This window comes from Dermacentor albipictus, chromosome 7, assembly GCF_038994185.2.
Source record: "Dermacentor albipictus isolate Rhodes 1998 colony chromosome 7, USDA_Dalb.pri_finalv2, whole genome shotgun sequence".
NCBI classification, from domain to species: Eukaryota; Metazoa; Arthropoda; class Arachnida; order Ixodida; family Ixodidae; genus Dermacentor; species Dermacentor albipictus.
In genome coordinates, this window is record NC_091827.1 from 8195715 (window position 1) to 8215724 (window position 20010).

General features: G+C 44.3%; 1 protein-coding gene across 3 annotated transcripts in view; it reads right to left on the minus strand.

Moving 5' to 3' along the window:
* Positions 1-20010, minus strand: part of LOC139047678 (uncharacterized) — a 347910-nt gene that overhangs the window by 207998 nt on the left and 119902 nt on the right. For 2 of the 3 annotated variants that reach the window (XR_011507321.1, XM_070521589.1), the window contains one exon: positions 15459-15568. Coding sequence is in view for 2 of the 3 variants with exons in the window: in XM_070521589.1 (XP_070377690.1) it covers positions 15459-15568 (110 nt within the window). In the remaining variant the exon portion in view is untranslated. Of the gene's footprint in view, positions 1-1249; positions 5079-15458; positions 15569-20010 lie in introns of those variants that run through there. The other variant, XM_070521590.1, reaches the window with a different exon arrangement.

Here is a 20010-nt window from a genome sequence, read left to right on the forward strand (position 1 = left end):
TCTTATTATACTTTTCAACACTTTCACGTATGCGATCGAGGGAAGAGTGATTCGTTCGCCTGTGCTGTTTCTCCGATGGAATATGGAGGCCACACGTTGGAAGGCAAATGAAAACAGGCGAGTCTAAATTTTATTTCCATCTAAAAGCTTTCGTTTTTACTGAGACAGGCAGCGCAGGGACAGAAAAAAAAACAACTCGGAATAAACTTAAGCTCTGCAAAACAAACAAAAAATGAAAGGACAAGAAAAGAAAGGGGAAATGGCTACGTATACGCATGCGTCGTCCTTTTCATTCGTATTGAATAGAAGAGAGCGCATTGCCATGTTTCATGGAATAGTATTATGGCGTTATTCCATTTGCTGAATGCCCGCGCTCGAGGGGGGGCTCCCTTGACGGCCTCGATCCTTGTATTGGCGTATATGTATATATTTTTTCACGAACGTCGAGTAAACTGCCGTGAAGCTTCTCTACTCTACAACTTCCATACGATTTTCTCGTGTAATCAGATAAAGCGCACCATTGCTATACGCCTTCACAAAAACGTACACCCTCGTCGTGTTCGGTATCCTGTCGAGAACACGGCGGATAAGATAACCACGTTGCAGCGCGTTTCCTGAAGGAAATGCCAAAGGAGCGGTAGTATACCTGCAGTGAAGAACTTCAGTAAGCAGATTTCAAGTGCTTCGTCTGTAGATTCCGATGAAAGGGCGCAAGTCTCACGAGAAAAAGTCGAAGATCACCATCAAGTACAGCCGTCTCACACAGAAACGAGGCATCGGTGCCGGGAGAAGTGTTTCTGAGGAAGCACTAGTTTTGCGTTCTTGTTCGCGCTTTTCACGTAAAAAAAAGAAGAAGAGAGAGACAGAGAATTAAAGTATGATGATAAGCATTGAGCCACCCGGTGCGATTCAAAACCACGACCTCCGCCTGACTCATACTGCGCTCAGCTCAATTATTTTCTTTCTGGCATTCTCTTTCTCTTCCAGTCATTCCTTTCTTTTTCACAGATTGCATTTATTGTAGTAAGTGTAACATTGCATACGATAACCACACAAGCATAAGCCTTCTATGGCCTGAAAAGGACCTGGTAAACACGAAGCGTACTACTTGCAACGACAAATGACTGATCAGGAGTCCAGTTGAAACTTTGTTTAGTCACACATGTCCTTTTATTCCACAATCGCTTGACTAAGCAAAAATGTTTAAAGAAAATTAACATTGCCGTCAAGCCTGCGAATCTGCCATTAACTAAGTTCTAGAAGGAAGGGAGGAAGGAAGGAAGGAAGGAAGGAAGGAAGGAAGGAAGGAAGGAAGGAAGGAAGGAAGGAAGAAAAACAAGAGGTGAAATGCAGAGAGGTCAACCAGATCAAGTGTACCGTTGGCTACTCACCAACGTAATAGACTGCATAGCTATATATATATACGGTATTGGCTTCATGTTGCCCGGTTTTCCAGAGTATATTGCTATAACCATGCATATAATCAGATAAACGCTTCTATCCCATGCCGCTTGAGGGATATTTGGTGGCGGATGGGAAACGTACCTATGAGAGTGGCAGAAGAAAGGCAGCGAGCAGTGTTTAAGTGCACGATAACAGCTGCTGAGCCGTTTAGGCAAATCCAGACTTTCTCCGTACTCCAGTGCGCTTTATACCGCCTAGTTACCCTAAAATGCCCCGTGCAAGTCCCACAACTTCACTAGCATGCATTGGCCAGCCACATCTAACGGCACCATAGCCGATCCTCTAGCGAAACTCAAACGTCGTTTGCAAGGTCTTTCTGATTTTATTCACGTGACTGGTTGTTTTCCGCTCCACAGCTTCCACAGCAATGCATGTTTTTTAAAAAAGCACGACAAATAGTATTTATTGCATCCGAATGCGCCGTCTTGTTTTATCTATATTTTCTTTGTTATTACCTCCAAAGTTCCAGCTGCAGCAGTATTGCTTTCGCTGGTCGCGACAGCAATGCACTTTTTCCCTTGCTCACCCTCGTCATCGAGTCAGAGAGCGAACAGGCGGGAAGTGCGTTTTGCGAAACGCTCCTGCGATCAGCGCTTCATAACGGCCCGGGGGATGCACACAATGAATAAAGCGCGGACAGAACAGACTAGCGCTGTCCAACGACGACCGGTAGCGCGCATTTGCTAATGGCACCGAAATAACGGAAAGCACGAACACGTGCGAGCAAGAAGCGATCGCGCCATACGCGCCCTTGCAGCATAATGCGGCGACGACGGCGACGACGAGAACACAATGGGCTCTTCGCGCTTCCCTCGCGAGCGCGCCAGAGTGGGTGGCGCCCCTCTGTCTTGATTTCTTAACGACTTTCGAAGCAGTTACTCCCGTTTCCGTTGAGGCATGCTTATGCATTGCAGTTTCTCGCGGGTGCATTCGTGCGACGCCCTCCACAGGGCGCGCGAGCATTAAGGACGCCCCCTGGAGAACTTTCTTAAACACAAGAACGCGCGGACTCTTCGTTGTATACGGTTCGACGGTGCTCCTGCGCACTTGTTTCTTCGACGATAACGATGATTGCTTTGATTTTGGAAGCAACGCCGTCCTCATTGTGCCTGGGCGCCGATGCGCGCCAAGATGCCGTGTCGCTTCGCTATGTGAGAGCGTGTAGCGCGGGAAGCTGTTGGAACGATCGAGGGAATTCTGAATGTATCGCTTCTGCATCTGTGTAAGAGCTGTATATATAAACTTCAAGGGGACATGCAGTTCGACTAGTTAAATGATTCCTGGGTTTAAATGTCCCGAAGCAACACACGGGCCGACAAGCCACGCCGCAGTGGAGGATTCCGGATGAATTTTGATCCCCTGGGGGTCTTTAGCGTGCACTTATAAAGCAATATACGTGAGCGTTCTTGCCTTTCACCCCCATCGAAATGCAGCCGTCGAGGTGGGGAATAGAAGTGACGACCTCTTTTTCAGCAGCAGAACTCCACAGCCACTGAGCAGCAGCGGCGGCTGTTGTTGTAGTTGACGCTTGCTTGTGAACACAATGCAGTGCTATGGCACAACCGCGCAAGCACGAGCAAAACGCCCGACAACTATCTGTCATACGTCCCAATGGTAGCAAAAAAGCACTACAGTGCATCGGAGCCATTCGGGCTGGCGTCGGCTGGAACCGATGTCGACTAATTCAATTTGTCGTGGTTGCCGTGTTCATCAAGTCTGTCACGCAACGCTGTTCTTCGTAAACTAGATAGGTAAACTGTCGCTTGTATGAATTTGTCCTGTCCATCCGAAATACGCTAAAGTCGTTCAAGAGCACTTATGTAGAACAATACTGGAGGAAATCACAACAGTAACCTGTGATTATGTAGGCTAACGACGTCTCGAGTGCCTTTTGAATAGCATGCAGATATCACAGAAACTTTTAAGAGAGGCTACAGGCAGCGAAATTTTGCTCTCGTGACAAGCCGCCTTTCGAAGACCATCAACAGGATTGTCCAGGTTTACCGAAACGAAGGACGCATAAGCGGCGCGCCGCACTAGATAAACTTCGAATGACCAAGACCTCTGCATGGTTGCTGCTGTGAACGGCATGCCAATTCAAAGCTGCGTCACAGGCGATCGCTCAGTGCGGTTACCTTAGGGAACCACGGCAGCGATATTATGGCCTTCCGTCTTTGGCATGCGAGACTACGGTTACCCAAGATCTCGCTCTACTAGGAAAATATTCTGTCTAGCTGGTTTGTGTGAGTTTAAAGACAACGCCAAAACGTGCGGGCTTACACTCCTTCGTGAACTAAGTAAGGTCGGTCAATTTTCTGGCACAACCAACGAGCAAATCTGTGAATCACTACCGACGAAAAAAAAATCCTTTCTTAATATAGTGTGCTGTCTGTTGACAGCATGTAGACCTTATATAGGTAAAACGGAGTTTATCAACTCTTTTGTATCCAATGTAACAAAGAAAAATGATCTAAAATAAACTTGCAGTGCTTCTTTAGACTGTGTACGCTCATTTTTATGAGAAACACCAGCGCTGATTTCTACAATATTGCACGGATTCAGTTGTCCTGGGAATGTTAATCCAGAAGGCTTGTCCACACACGCGTGCGACTTACACAGAGAAACGAAGAACGACAGAACAGCAGCTAAACGAGACAACGCTGCGTCCTAGGGCCGCTCCCAGGTTCTTCGACGCAGACAGAGAGAGAAGTCATTTCAAATCGTCGTGCGCGGGCGCAGACGCAAAAGCAAAAGAAGAGAAAATAGTGGCTGCTTGACGCTCCCGTTGGCCATCTTCGATTGAGGTCTGTGGGCGCTCCCACTTTCACCGACCGCCGCCAGCAGCAGGAACGACAGCGCTGAAATTACGCGCAACTTTTGGCAGCGTGCACCGAGCGCGCCTCCGGTGCACAGGAGCGCCGTCTGCCTCGAGCTTAGTGGACTCTGCGGCTGCCTCGACTGGATGCCACTAGAGAAGAAGCGAAGAGCCTCCTACGGACGGCAGTGTGGACACAAGGATGCCGCGCAAGCTATGCCGGCCTTGAAGAAGGGATGCGAAGCGGCGGCGGTGATGAAGACTTCGTGGGATGAAGTGCCGGCCACTCGGTCGGCGCTACAAAGAATACTCGAAATGCGCATAAAGATTCCTCGCACTTGGCAGGCTTCTCCCGCGCCCGCCTTCGCGGCCCGCTTTAAAGTCGTAGCTCGTTCGCGCTGCGTCGCTTATCGCGGAGGAAAGTGTGTGTCGTCTTATAACGCTGCCTTCGCACGCAGAGGAGGGTGCATAAGCCCAAGGCCAAAGGCTTCGCGTGTCGTCAGCATCCAAGTTTTCACTTTCGTGCGGTTTGTAAGACTACGGCGCGTATCAACGCGATCGCATCAATGTGAAAAAAAAAGAAAGCTCACTGTATTTCTGCACCGTTTCAGCAGCCAGACTAACAAGCGACTGACTTACTCCAAGAACTTAGCTCACTACATTTAGCAAGAATGTTATCGAATAACTGACAGGGCCAGTTACAGCGCGTCTGGTTGCCAAGGAAGTATACAACGTCTTCCACGCCTTTCCATGTCCTGCGATGATGAAAAATCTTGTCTTCTGCAGCGCTCTTAAACACCTAGTTGGAAGAGAGAGAGGGAGATAAAAGAGTGGAAAGGCAGGAAGGTCAATCAGACAACTTTTCACACTGAACAAGGTATTCGGGACGTGGGACATCACAATTGACCAAAAAGGCCACAAAAGCACTGCGGAGACTTCTGAACGCAGCCGAACTGAGCGAGCATCTGTGATACACAGCTTAACATTCCATTATGTCGGTAATTCCAGTACACAAACTACCGACTTTCTTTCTTTCTCTAAAGTTTTTATTGCCCTTTTTACCTTTCCCTGTTAAAGATAGCGAACCCAGTTCAATCCCAAATAATCTTTCTCCTCTTTAATTATTCCTTTCAACAGATCCAGACAACTGGATTCACCACCAAGACCAGGAACTTGGTTGGACTACGACTCGGACTAAGATTCGTTAAAAAAATACAATTTATCTCCCTCTTCCCTATCTCTATCTTTCTTTCTTTCTCTCTCTCTCTCTCTCACTCGCTGTCACTCGCTCTCTGTATACGCAGAAGTATAGCACTGTGTGTGCCATTTATTTGTACCTATAACCACTAATGTAACTGTAGGCAGGCATTGGGTGCAAACCATGAAACGCTTGTTGTTGGAGAACCATGAAATCTGCATGTCTTGCGGTGCATTCCAGAGGCGGCTCTGTCGAGGCCGGCGAATAGCGACACATTTACTTGTGTCCATGGTGTCTTCGATCTTCTCCGCGAATGCTCAAAGTGGCTCCACTTGGCACTATAGCGTTATTCAGCAGAAAGAAACATGAGGTCGTATTCGTATGCCAGATCACTGTTCAGCGATTGCCCTTCGCTGAAAGATGTGTCTCAGCTCTTGACATTCACAAACAAATTTTCACCGAATATATATCTTCTTCATCATACGGGGAAAAAAAAGTCACCCAGTGATTAATTGCGGCGAACGCGTCTCCTTCGTGCTCTATATTTACGAGCTCTGTTCGTAGATCCTCCGATTCTGTCATGTTCCATCTCTGCCTGGAAACCAAGCTCCGTCGGGGGAGCCGTCAGCGTGTGCGTCTTCATTTTTTATTTCACTTGCTTGCACACACACACACACACACACGCGTGCGCGCGCACGCACGCACGCACGCACACACCAACCACCGTCATCATCATCATCATCAGGCTGGTTACGCCCACTGCAGGGCAAAGGCCTCTTCCATACTTCAACTACCCCGGTCATGTACTAATTGTGGCCATGTTGTCCCTGCAAACTTCTTAATCTCATCCGCCCACCTAACTTTCTGCCGCCCTCTGCTACGCTTCCCTTCCCTTGGAAACCAGTCCGTGATCCTTAATGACCATCGGTTATCTCCCCGCCTCATTACATGTCCTGCCCATGCTCATTTCTTTTTCTTGATTTCAACTAAGATGTCATTTACTCACGCTTGTTTCCTCACCCAATCTGTTCTTTTCTTATCCCTTAACGTTACCCTTATCATTCTTCTTTCCATAGCTCGTTGCGTTGTCCTCAATTTAAGTAGAACCCTTTTCGCAAGCCTCCAGGTTTCTGCCCCGTACGTGAGTACTGGTAAGACACAGCTGTTATAAACTTTTCTCTTGAGGGTAATGGCAACCTGCTGTTCATGATCTGAGAATGCCTGCCAAACGCACCGCAGCCCATTCTTATTCTTGTGATTATTTCAGTCTCATGATCCGGATCCGCAGTTACTACCTGCCCTAAGTAGATGTATTCCCTTACCACTTCCAGTGCCTCGCTACCTATCGTAAACTGCTGTTCTCTTCCGAGACTGGTAAACATTACTTTAGTTCTCTGCAAATTAATTTTTAGACCCACCCTTCTGATTTCCCTCTCCAGGTCAGTGAGCATGCATTGCAATTGGTCCCCTGAGTTACTAAGCAAGGCAATATCATCTGCGAATTGCAAGTTACAAAGGTATTCTCCATTAACTCTTATCCCCAATTCTTCCCAATCCAGGTCTCTGAATACCTCCCGTAAACACGCTGTAAATAGCATTGGAGAGATCGTATCTCCCTGCCTGACGCCTTGCTTTACTGGAATTTTGTTGCTTTCTTTATGGAGGACTATGGGGGCTGTGGAGCCGCTATGGATATCTTTCAGTATTTTTACATATGGCTCGTCTACACCCCGATTCCGTAATGCGTCCATGACTGCTGAAGTTTCGACTGAATCAAACACTTTCTCGTAATCAATAAAAGCTGTACACAAGGGTTGCTTACATACATACATACATACATACATACATACATACATACATACATACATACATACATACATACGTACGTACATACGTACGTACATACATACATACATACATACATACATACATACATACATACATACATACATACATACATACATACATACATACATACATACATACATACATACATACATACATACATACATACATACATACATACATACATACATACATACATACATACATACATACATACATACATACATACATACATACATACATACATACATACATACATACATACATACATACATACATACATACATACATACATACATACATACATACATACATACATACATACATAGATTGCACACAGTGAAGAACGAACGATTGGCCCTGCTGCCCGCGTCTGTGTTGCCAAAATCAACAGCGTGCTGCGCGATTCGGTAATGCGGGTCGGTAAACAATGGTGTCCCTTTTTCCGCGGCCCGAAGGCTGCTTGCCTGCCAGGCCTGCAACGCACTATGGCTGCTGCTGCCGTCGTCGTTCGGTGTCGTCTTTCAGCGGAGCTCGCTGCTTTCTGTTGCCCGTGCTTCTTCATCCTCCATTTGGCTAAGCTCAGCGGAAGCACCGGCTCATGTTCTTCTCCTTCGCAAACAATGCTTTGTGCTACAAACACAACCATTCTTCCTGAGTTGACATAGTTCCGCCGCTTCTATTGTCTCATTAGCTGGGGAGCTATTTATTTACTTACTTCTCGGTCGTGGAACCAGGGGAGCCCACAACGAAGCCAGCTTCTCTCCGCCATGAATACTGATGTCAAGAGCGTTCAGTTAATTTAATTTTCGATGTCAAGCAAAAAAATAAGACGCAATAAAATTACGAGTTCGACCACAAGACATTGAATTGTACTCCCTGCTCCGTGGTCCTCACGCCAGCAGGTAGGAGGCACCGAACGCATTCTTCGATCGTACTCACGCTTCTGTGCCACGCTGTGAAAACATGACGGCATAAGTACTTGCTAGGAAACTCGTGGGCGCAAGTTGGAATCAGTTGGCGCAGGACACGGGTAATTGGAGATCGCATGGATATGGCTTCGTCCTGCAGTGGACATAAAATAGTCTGCTGCTGCTGCTTCTGCTGCTGGTTATGATGATGATGGACTTGCTGTGGGAATTTCACGCTAGCGTCCCCAGATGTATCAGGTTTTCGCTCCATTTGTGGTCTATGATGCGATAACTTTCATTGAGGCTGGTGTATTGAAATTAGAGTATTAGACAATAGTCGAGTGGGCCGAACGGCGCTCTCCCGCTGAGGCGCCGCGTCTGGAAAAATTGTGCGAGGGCACTGCGAGTGAACTGGGTTGGGGCGGAGGCACGCTTCGCGGTGTATGCGACGCAATTTCCAAGGTCAGTGTACCATGTAATTTCGCTGCGGGCACTGAGGCCGATTGTACACGTTTACTGGCACCTTTTTGCTACGTATACATACTTGAGGCATGGGTTATAACGCTCGAAGTTTGAAGTTTATTTTTTCTTTCTTTGTTATAGGAAGAGGAAACAAGAGCTAACGGACATGTGGCCTGACAGGAGCTCTTACTCCTACAAATACGAATAAACAAAATAGTTTGCACATTATACAACTTTTTGTTTCTACATTCACAATACAGACAAGATTAAAACATAAATATATAGTGCATAAATATGTTAGTGCAAGAGTGTCTTACGTGTAAGTAATTGTATAATTTAAACGGGAGGTATTTATGCATTGTTTAAACTAGGTGTACAAAAATCAAATTTCTGTTCAACAACGTTTAGTAGCCTAGGTATCTGATAGTTTAGATCCTGACTTCCATAGTTAGTAGGCGTAAATGGTATTGTTCTGATTTGATTACGTAATGGGTATTGAGGAGGAGAAGTGGGTAGGCTGACGACATGGAGTCCGTGTTTTTTTATATGTAAGAGTAATCTATAATAAAAAAACTTGTTTGCTCGTCGGATCAGTAAGTGATTGTCATAAAGAATGTGTCTGGGTAAGTCACGCGGCCTACCACGGTAATTTTTTAAAATTCGGACTACTCATTTTTGCAGGCTTAATAACTTCTCATAGTTCTTTGCTATCGTTGTTCCCCAAATCAAGGTACAAGTTAGCTTCGAGTGAAAAAGGGCATAGTATATTGTTTTTTTTAGACATAGTGGTATTAGATCACCGATTTTATACATACCGCCTACTACTTTACTAATATCATTGCTAAGTTTATTGACATGAGTGTCCTAGGAAAAGTTCTTCTGAAACCATACCCCGAAAAACTTTTGCGTTGTTACTTGTGCAAGCCTTTTTGCTTGAAATAGAACAGTTATAATAACAGGCAATGGCTTATTTATGGTGCAAATATTATATACTTGGTTTTGCTGACATTCAATTGTAGTTTATTTGTGTACAGCCATTCAGATAACAAATTAAAGTAGTCATTTATTTCTTTTTCTAAGCACTGCAGGGAGGTATTTTCAAAGAAAAGATTAGTATCATCCACGTACATGATGACGTTAGGGGAGGAAGAATGTTAGGTAGGTCATTAATATAAAGATTAAATTATACAGGACTAAGTCGCACGCCAGTGTGTATTTTCAGAAGTGAGGAAGTCCTCTGGTTAAATGAAACAAATCGGTAACGATCCGTCAAGTAACTCCTCATAAGATCTAATGCTGTCCCACGTATACCGTAGTCAAAGTTTGGACAGAAGTGTAACATGATTTACACTGTCGAACAGCTTACACAGGTCCAGGAACAAGCCTACCATGTATAAATGTATCAATATTTTGCAGTATTTTATGTTTATTGTTTAGGAGCGCATCCTCACATGATTAATTTTTTGAACTTTATATTGTGCCGTACTGATGATAGCATATTTCCTTAAGAAACCCTCTTGACGCGCGTTTAGAGAAGTTTCAAACAGTTTCGAAAAAAGAGGTGGTATTGATATAGGTCGGAAATTGTTTACGCTATGGTCAGCGCCACCTTTATGAATAGGGCAAACTCTGGCTATTTCAAGTTTGCTACGAGAAAAAAGAAAAAAAGAAAAGAGAAGAGTTAAGAATGTACGTAGCTTCCGACAATAGTCGTACGTATGATATTTTTTTAAGAAAAGAGCTCTTGAAGTGATGCTAGTGTGGGCTTTACTATATCTTTGTATTTATTAAGGATTAACGGAAGATTATATTTCAAAGACTGCAGTTTGTAAAAAGTGCGGAAACGCGGAAGTATCCAAAAGTCAGGAGAATTTCCAGCCAAACTTTTCTTGGATTCGAATAAATGCGTGAGAACACTTCTCATAGTATTCTTTTGCATTTTGTTTAAATTCTGAATTTACTTTGGTCTGTACTCCTTTAATTTGGAAAACTGATTTGTCTCGTGTTTTAAGAAATGTATGGCACATTTTATTTTTATTTTTTATTTTTGTCGAAGGCACAACGTATATCCATGGATTTCTAATCTCTTTTCTCGTTTTGTAGCACTGTTGGGGGAAGGCTATGTCGCAGCAAGTGATAAGGTAATCGAAAAATGAATTGTATGCATTATTTGAGTCACTTTCAGTTACCTGAGATTCCCAGTTATTTTCACAGATAAGAGCTAAAATAGGCTAGCGTCATTGTATCTATAAGGCTGTAGGAATATACAGGTGCATTTTGATTGTATTTCTGGGAACAAGGCAGGAAACCAAAGATTGGAAGATGATCGCTTATGTCAGGGAACATGACACCGGAAGTCGCATAGGAAACATGTACATCAGTGATACAGACGTCTAATAAGGTTGCGCTATGAGCTATTACTCGTGTTGAAAATGTTATAATATTCGAGCATGCGTAAGAGTATAACAGTTGGTTATATTCTTGTGTTATTGTATTTTCAGCCATCATGTATATATTCGAATCACCTAGTATGGCGAGCATTTTGCTCGTGCCACTGAGATAAGGTACCAGCTTATCCATAAAGGAAAATAATTCTTTTTTTTGCCCCAGGGTGGTCTGTAGACTACTGCAAAAGTTCCTGCTTTAAGATGAATAGTGAGGCATCCAACGTTATGATTAATTAGGGAGAAATCTGCAATTTTCTCCGAGTTTAGATCATTTCGTAAATAGGCTACTAGACCGTCGCCTCTTGCACAGGCACGGTTTAGTTCGTGATGCGTATACTTCTCGAGCCGCATGCGGTAGTCCTTATCAGATAACCAAGTCTCAGTAAAACGAAGCACATTGGGACAAGTTTGGTCTGCTGGAGCAATTCTTCAATTTTATCTTGCTTATATTTTATGCTTTGGACGTTTAAATGAAAGATGAAAATATATTTTTGTAAACCCATAGATATATTTTCAAATGAAACGTAATCATGACATAAAGATTTATTGACTAAAGCCATATCTGGACTCAAATCCATAAAGAGTTATTCTCAGGAAGTAAAAGAAAATATTTGGTGATTATCTTGCTGACATCTTCAATGTTGAAAATATGCAGAACAAGAGGCGCTTCATTGCGCCTCGTCATTACTTTCCTTGGAGTGGTCCAGACATATTTCCAACCAACTTTATTCTTTCTTTGTTTCGCAGCACTCAGTAACTGCTTACCTTGCCTTGTCAAGTGCTTCTTAATGAATATTGGATGATTTTCGTCAAAGCCAAGCATTATGGTATTAATTTTTTTCCTGTCGTGATTTAGCAAGAAAACCATTCACCTTGATGCGGTGCACAAATCGAACAATTATGCTTTGTTCGTTATGCTTCGCTGTCGATATTTCATGGCATGCGTCAATATCAGAATCTTACACTTCCTCTGCAACAAGTTTGCCAATTTTCTTTGTAATAGTTATTGGCTCAGCATCAACAGGAACACCCATGATTTCTAAGTTGTTGGAACGTTGGTACGTTTCAAACTCCTCTAGTTTTCGCGTCAGCTTAGCATATTGCACTTTAAGTTCCTTGTTTTTTGTTACAACAGCCTGAATTACTGCTTTCAAAGCTCCTACGTCCTTTATTTCCTGTTTCAGTTCTTTTAGTTCTCTTAGGCTTTCTTTCATCTCTCTGAGTTCATCAATGATTTCAGCGCGCAACTTTCACCACTTTTCCACCACACCACTTTTTCGACGTGCGGCAAATCCAGCGATGAACGCGAACAGCTGCAAAGCAGACAGCTATTGGTTGCCTCCTCAAGATGCACTGCTGCCGAACATCTTCAATTTTGCTGTCGTGGTCAAGTGCGTCGTCTGCTAGCGAGCACGCGTTGGTGTCGCGGACACTGGCATACGCCCAGTTTTTCTCGGTGCAGTCAAAATTTTTATGATTTTACTTGCTTTGGTGCGCCCACGGCTCTTGTCGGCTGATACCAAATGTAGTTTTGGCCAGGTGAACTGCTATCTCTAACGTCGTTTTCTAAAAGTAGCACGTAATTTTTGCCACAGAAGCCGCCTATCTGCAACATGAAGCTACGTAAGAAAATTTGTTGACATTGTGCCATTTTACGCGCGCTTCTTGTTGATCGAATATTGATCACAGATAATGATCAAAGAAAACAATACCATAGCGAAATAAACAAGGTTTATTAACTGCGTGGCGCAATGAGATGCAGATGACCAATGCACTTCTAGGTAAAATTTAAAGGTACAGAGACATATATATCCACAACATATATGTAAGAAAAAAATGATCAGATATTTTCAATGCACTCATCGAAAAGTGAGAACTTCCGACCGGAATAAGCGTATTTCCTTGAAAAGCTCCAGCAGCACCAGGGGAACCAATCGACTTTCCGAGAAAAGGAATCAAGGCAATTATCGGACGTTAATACGAACGACAGTGTTAGGGACAAGATATTGCCTATGAACTCAGACTGAATCGGGGAGACCGAGCACTCTACCAAAGTAATCTCCATGGCTTATCTGGCGATCTCCTTCTACGTGCCAGCAGGCGAAATGAAGTGGAAACGTATAGTCTCATCGAATGGTATTCGCAATTGAGATCGTATTTCAACTTCAGAGTTCGCTATTAAAAATTATTGAATACCCGTTTGTGTTCGCACGTAACGCATAAGAGCACTTTTGAAGTTTCGAAGGTGAGGGGCCGATGCCAGTGCGGACTCTTATTCCGAATGATCGCGCTGCTGGAGAGTCGTGGCTGTTGCGCAGAGGCGCACCAGTTCTTGGGACAATTAGCGCACGGGTTCTCATCGGTTCTGTTGAACAAGTTCCCAGCTGTCATCCAATATAAACGCCCCGTTTTGGGGCAGCCTGTAGATCTGCTAACTTGACTCAGGCAAGAAAAACATTTTTTTTACAGTCTCACCGCGTCTGCAAACCATTAAATCTGAGTGCCCAATCTGGTACCACACTTATATTCTTAAACGAACACAGCAGATCTCCAAATATCTATACATATATGTGAGGCATGCCGTTCTTTGACTGCCTCATAATTGTCCTTATGACACTGCACTGAACAACTGAAAGCAGCCGTTTATAATACAGAAGCTGCTTAGTTGAGCGGACGTACAGTTGCGAACGGCAGTTGATGTAGGTATGAAATATAAGATAAGCGTAATATCTTTTTCTCAGAAATCAGACTCGCGAATAATGCTTTCGTTTACACCCTTAGAAAAAAAAGCCAAAGGACGCAGCTACTTTTTTATTCTTTTTTTTTAGTTAAACAAATTCTGCCGTATTACGTCTGGCAATATGATTATCAGGCAGCCTGTTCAGTTCTCACCACCTGGGATGCTTTAACGTGCACCTAAAACGAAGAGCACGAGTGTTTTTTCCATTTCGTTCCCATCCAATTCCGCGACCTGGTTTGAACCCGTGAACTCGAATTCAGCGGCGCAACGCCCATATCCACTATGCAGCCACTAATCAGTCTACCGGGCGCTTGCTTTCTCTTTCTTATTTCTTAAGCATGAACTGCACATAGACACAAAAAATCACACGGCTTACGGGACAAAGACTAGCATATATAATTGCTTCGTAAAACTGTTTTCGGCGCCCGAGGTCCGACCGCAATAAAAGAACCCGTACCAATTATTCCGCATTCTGTTACCCGAGGAAGACGGAAACGTGAGTGCAATGTTGCGCTGCAGGTGTTCTATTATTATTATTTAAGAATACTTCCCGCTTTTTTGTGTGTGTGTGTTTGTTTGAAGCAGGATGTTTGCATATGTATTTCCGTCTCCGTTTTGCAAGACGTGCTGATGAAAAACTATATAGTCAAAAATACACGCGAGAGGTATGCTGATTGAAATACATTTATATATATATATATATATATATATATATATATATATATATATATATATATATATATATATATATATATATATATATATATATATATATATATATATATATATAAATTTGTTCGCCAAAGGGAACCATGCAATAAGAGTAAAATGAAAGCCGACACTGCGGCTGAAATGCATGCGCAATCACTGAGCGGCCTTAAACATAAATAAATAAAATGAAATAAAGAAGAAAAACAGAGGCACCTGATCCTAAGGCATATATACACGTTATATGCAATTATGAACACCGTTTTAGCTGTCTGAACGCACGTACCAGCGCGCGAATTTGTACGAATGACCCAAGAAGTATCGCCAGCCGTTTCGAACGACGCGACCTCGATGCGGCCCAATCTAGTTCGATCGCAGCGCCGCCACAGTATTTTTCGTCGTCGCGCGTCTCATTGTAAACCATGCGTCGCCTCAGCCGCTCGTCCCACTCAACTGTATTCTAGTACACTCTAATTGAAACCGTTGCAAGCAGAAGTTATGCGATTTATTTCAACACACTGCAGCGCTACACAGGGCAATAGCAGCCGAGGATGATGAGCAAAGAAACGAAAAAATGTGCGCAGCACTAAGAATCTAACGTATAAAATCCAACTTAACCTGATAGTTCTTTTTAATATTACTTTAAGGCACTAATTTGTGCTTAATTATCTTGCTTGCCTACCGGCATCCGTGACGATAATAGAAAAGCAGCTGACATTGATTGATGCCTCGGAGCCATTTGGCTCTTATAAAAGTATGTCGTTACCGGTCACCTACTTGAACTGAAATTAAGGGCGAGAATAGCGCTTATTAAAAGCCGCTAAAGCATTTTTGACTGTCGTGAACGTAAACGAATCGTGCAACTTACCCATGCGAGTGCGTTTTGATGGCTTTCGCGTTTCTGCGGCACTGTGCTGGTTTTCAACTCCTCGGTTCCAGTTATTCTTGGTGAGCGCCCTTTGTAGGCGCAAAAGCGTGCTGTACCGAGAGAGAAAAAGAAGCCTGTAACACTCCCACTGTCTTGGCGAGGCAGTGCGCAGAAACTCGACGCTTATACACACTTTCACAAAGAGTCGAGACACGTGCGGCTGAAACTCCCAAACTCCTTGCTCGCCAAACTGCGGCGAAGGTTCAAGAGAGCTGGGGCTATGCTGGGGGAGGCGATGCACACTTCCCGCATGAACGCGGAAAACTTCTTCCTCCCCGAACAGCGAGCGCGGAAGAAGCTTTTAAGGCGCATGAACACGGCCAAGTTTTTTTGTTTTTTTTTTCTTTACCGAGACGCGAGCGTCTTCGTCACCGAGAGATGAGAGGCTTTCAGAGATCGCCCGCCCTTCGAAGGCCCCTCGCAAAGCCCGAAACACGTATAGGCCATTTCACCTTAAAAGCACCCCCGCCTAGCTTCATTCTACAATACCCCTCTCTTAAGCTACGGGCTCACTCCCGCAGCTCGGCAAAGAGCATAGGCATATATATACCCGCGACCCTCTCGAGAACGACATGTACTACTACGGTCTATATACCTGCACCCAAAGGCTTCCAGGTTACCCTGTGTTTCTTTACAACAAGCCGACCGCGTGTGCGCGTTGTAGACCTCGTTTCCGAGAGAACGGCTTTCAAGAAGACACGCGTATATAGAGTCCTCGAAATGCGCCGCATACCCGGCGCTCTCGCGCGGTTTTTGTGCCTATAACAGCGTGTTGCATATACTGCAACACGGGTCCATCATCGCCTATCGACGTCAGCGACGGTTCACAAGAGGCGTAGCAAATCCTGTTGTTTACTGTTTCCGTCTCGGTTCTTTTTCTTTTTTATTTGTTATTTGTGCCGCTAGTGTTATTGGAGCGCTCCGCACTCGCTTCGAAATGGGCCAAGAGAAAACAATGTTTGTCGACGCTGCTGTTTTTTGCATTTGCGCATCGTGCGCGCGCTTCGCTCTCGAGTGGGAGGGGGGGGGGGGAAGAGAGCACTTGAAAGAGCGCGTGGTCCGCTGTAAACAGGAAGGTGCTGCTTTGTATCTCTCAAAAAATCCTGCGTCGCAATCTCCGCCAAAAGAGATTCTGCGTCTGTTGGCTCGAGGAGCGGCAAATGGAGGCTCATCGCACGCGTGGCGAATAGTGCGCTCGTACGACGTGGGATTCTTTAGAGAGGCTGTTCAGGTGACGCGATGAAGTGTTCTCGTTGAATATGATCGGGATTGTGATAATCGCTAACGCGCATATGATATTATTCAAGCAGTATCAGAGGAATATAGGTCGTACCAAAGGCGTCTGGGATAGTTCAAATAGGCAGGCCGGCGTGGAAATTTTCGGCTCAGTGAGAAAACGTACCGTTTTCCATTTGCTAGTTTTTTTTCCTGTTATTCGGTGTGCAGTTCAGTTTCAGTTTCAGTTTCAGTTTATTGAGCGTTTGAAATGTTTTACAGAAGCAACTCTAGGAGGTCCCATAGTCAAAGACTAAGGAGGGACCTCCAACAAAAAATACATAGAAAAAGTTTACTTAATGCGGTTAACAACAGCAGTAGCAATCCTAGGAACAGAAAGTATTAACAAACAAAGTCGAGTCATAGTAATAACAACAAAGTATAAACACGAAAAGCAGATCCAGGGAGTATTATTCGACATACAGAAGCGTAAAAATATACAACACAATCACTTTCCGAAGGAGTGGTGACGAATTTTCCTCTTAAATAAAAGAATGGAAGGAGATGATTTAATGGAGGGTGGCAGTGAATTCCATATTGATGTTGCCAAAAAGTTCGCATGTTTGCCGTAGTTAGTCCTTGGTTTCGGTAGGAGGTAGTTATTATGGTGTGAAAATCGAGTGCCAGTGAAATGGGGCGTTTGGTCTTTTGATATCAACGAAATTGGTAATTCTCCTCGACAAAATTTATATGTCAGGACACTAAGACAATATTTATTTAAATCCACTATGGACAAAATATTATATGTGCGGAGTAATGGCAGAGCACTACATGAAAAATGGATGTAACTTATTATTCTCAAAGCTTGGTTTTGTGTGTGTTGCAGGGGTGCCGAGTTGCGTAAGTATTACCCCAAGAAGAAATGCAGTAAGAGATGTGGCTGTGAATAAATGCGTAGTAGAGTGAAATTAATATACGTATAGGAAAATAGGGGCGGACTTTGATTAGTATTCTGATACCATATGCTGCTTTACGCGTTAATAAGGATATGTGATTTGTAAATTTCAAATTATTGTCCAGTTCAACTCCAAGTAATGTTGCATGGTCAACAGCCTGAAGCGAAGTCGGACCAATGTTAATGCATGGCTTCTCCTGTACACTTCTTTGCGCGGATGAAAAAATTACAAATTTCGATTTAGTAGCATTAATACTGATTATATTATCTCGACACCAATTAACGATTTTAGCCACGTCGGCATTAAGGTGAGATATTAGCGATTCCAAGGAAGTGTCAGAAGAATAAATTGTTGTGTCGTCAGCGTATAAAATACAACTGGAATGTGTAATGTATTCTGGAAGGTTCGTTTCTTTTCTCGTTGTTAATCATCAACTCTTCAGAAAAGAGTCAAGTTGGCTTTTGCACAATGCACATTGACCAAAGCACCATGGCTTACCCACAGTTAAAGAGCCTAATTATGCGGTGCTAGTGCGTTTCTCTCTTTTTAGTCTGCTTCATTAGTATATAATTAACTCGATAAATCAGTACCAGCTCAAAAGTTACCCAAGTGTCTCCACTTTAACAATGTGCTGGCCGCCATGTTTCGGGCTGTTGTGCATTGCGGGAATGCCAGCTTGGCCCAATTATAATGGTTATCCTGTCTCTCTTCTGTGCCGATGGATGTGGCTGTGTTTTAAGTAAAGGACAATGTTACAAATAAAGCTCCAGTGTATGAAAGCGCGCCTCTCTGCTACGTAGTGAACATGGAGTTGCAGCGTAACAGCCAAGAGGCTTGACTGAAAAGTTTGCTCGGGCCAAAAGTGCGCTGCTGAACTTTTTGAAGAGAACTGCATGAACTCGGCAACCACCTCTGATTGCGCGATGAACGCGGTGAAGTGTGTGCGTGCACATCACTTGCTCTCGCTTTCCTTCTCCCTTTTCTGTTCGCTTTCCTTTGTCCCAGTGTAGTGCAGGAAACTAGGTGTAACCTAGTCGCCCTCCCTGCCTTTCCTTTTCTTTCTTCCTCTGTCTCTCTTTCCCATCAGTAGCTGCAAGAAAATCTACGAATGCTCAGCAACTATGCCTGCCGTTCGGCCGTGAGAAAGATGTCTTCTCCCCAGGCTGGCGTGCACATTTCGAAGGAGGCAGGATGCAAAATTCAGCACAGTATATTGAGATTTCAGCGCAGGGAAAAGAACGGAGGACGTTCAAAATAATCGAGTGTGTTCCACTATAACATACTTCGTAGTATAGGTGCATTCGTGAAATATTATAACCGAATAATAGTCTAGCTTAGGGAAAGCAAGAATGATCTGTTCAATGCGTCGTTCATTCGCATATAGGAACGCTACGAGCAAATTCACGTGCACAGGCGCTCATGTTGAGAGTGCAGCTGGACCGCATCGAGCCTTCCTACAGGACTCTTTCGCTATACGAATGGCAGCGCTCTTAGGAATGGCATTGAAATGGCATCTTTTCTGGCGGTTCAACCAGCTCCCGCCTATTGCCTACAGCTAGCGACCTCTCGCAATCCCTTAGACGCATGCTTGTCACGGCCCAGCCATTCGTCAGGGTCTCTCGATGTGGCAAGACTCTAGCAAATATATGAAATGAAGAAAAAAGGAGTTCATGACCGTACAGCCACATGCGTCACGCGGCGTGCCAGCGGTCGAGCAAATTTCGAACACGTTCGCCCGGCGTCGTGCGGGAAAAGTTTTCGCGAACACCCTCAGACGCCTACGAAGCCTCGACTGTCGTGAAGTTATGTATGATGGGAACAACGGGTGGACGCGCAGTGCAGGCATGGTGAAAAAGAAAGCAATGCAAGGGCTAACAAAAAATGAAGTAGAGCCAGCCCGGCAGCAAGCTGTGGTCGGTGCCGAAAACTCGACACAAGGAAAACGGGAAAAGCCGGACCATCAACGAGGGGGCAAGACAAAGTGGTGGAGCATACCAAAGGGGCTATTCTCTAAGTTTGTCGAACGGAATCGAAAACCAGGCCGGGGAAAATATTGATTGGAATGCAAAAGAAAGATATGCGAGAGCATTTGGTGAACATGCGTGCACTTCAAAGCCATGTAGTTTTTGCCTTCCTTCCCCCGAAATGGATGACATACACACAAGCTCATACACGCACATACATAAAAACTCGCGCTCATTCAGAGACGCGCACACGTATAGACAAACTCGTGCACCGATACACATACATGCAGGTACAGACATATGAATGCGCGCAGGCTTCGGTAAGTACACGCACAGGCCCACGTGCAGAACGCGCAC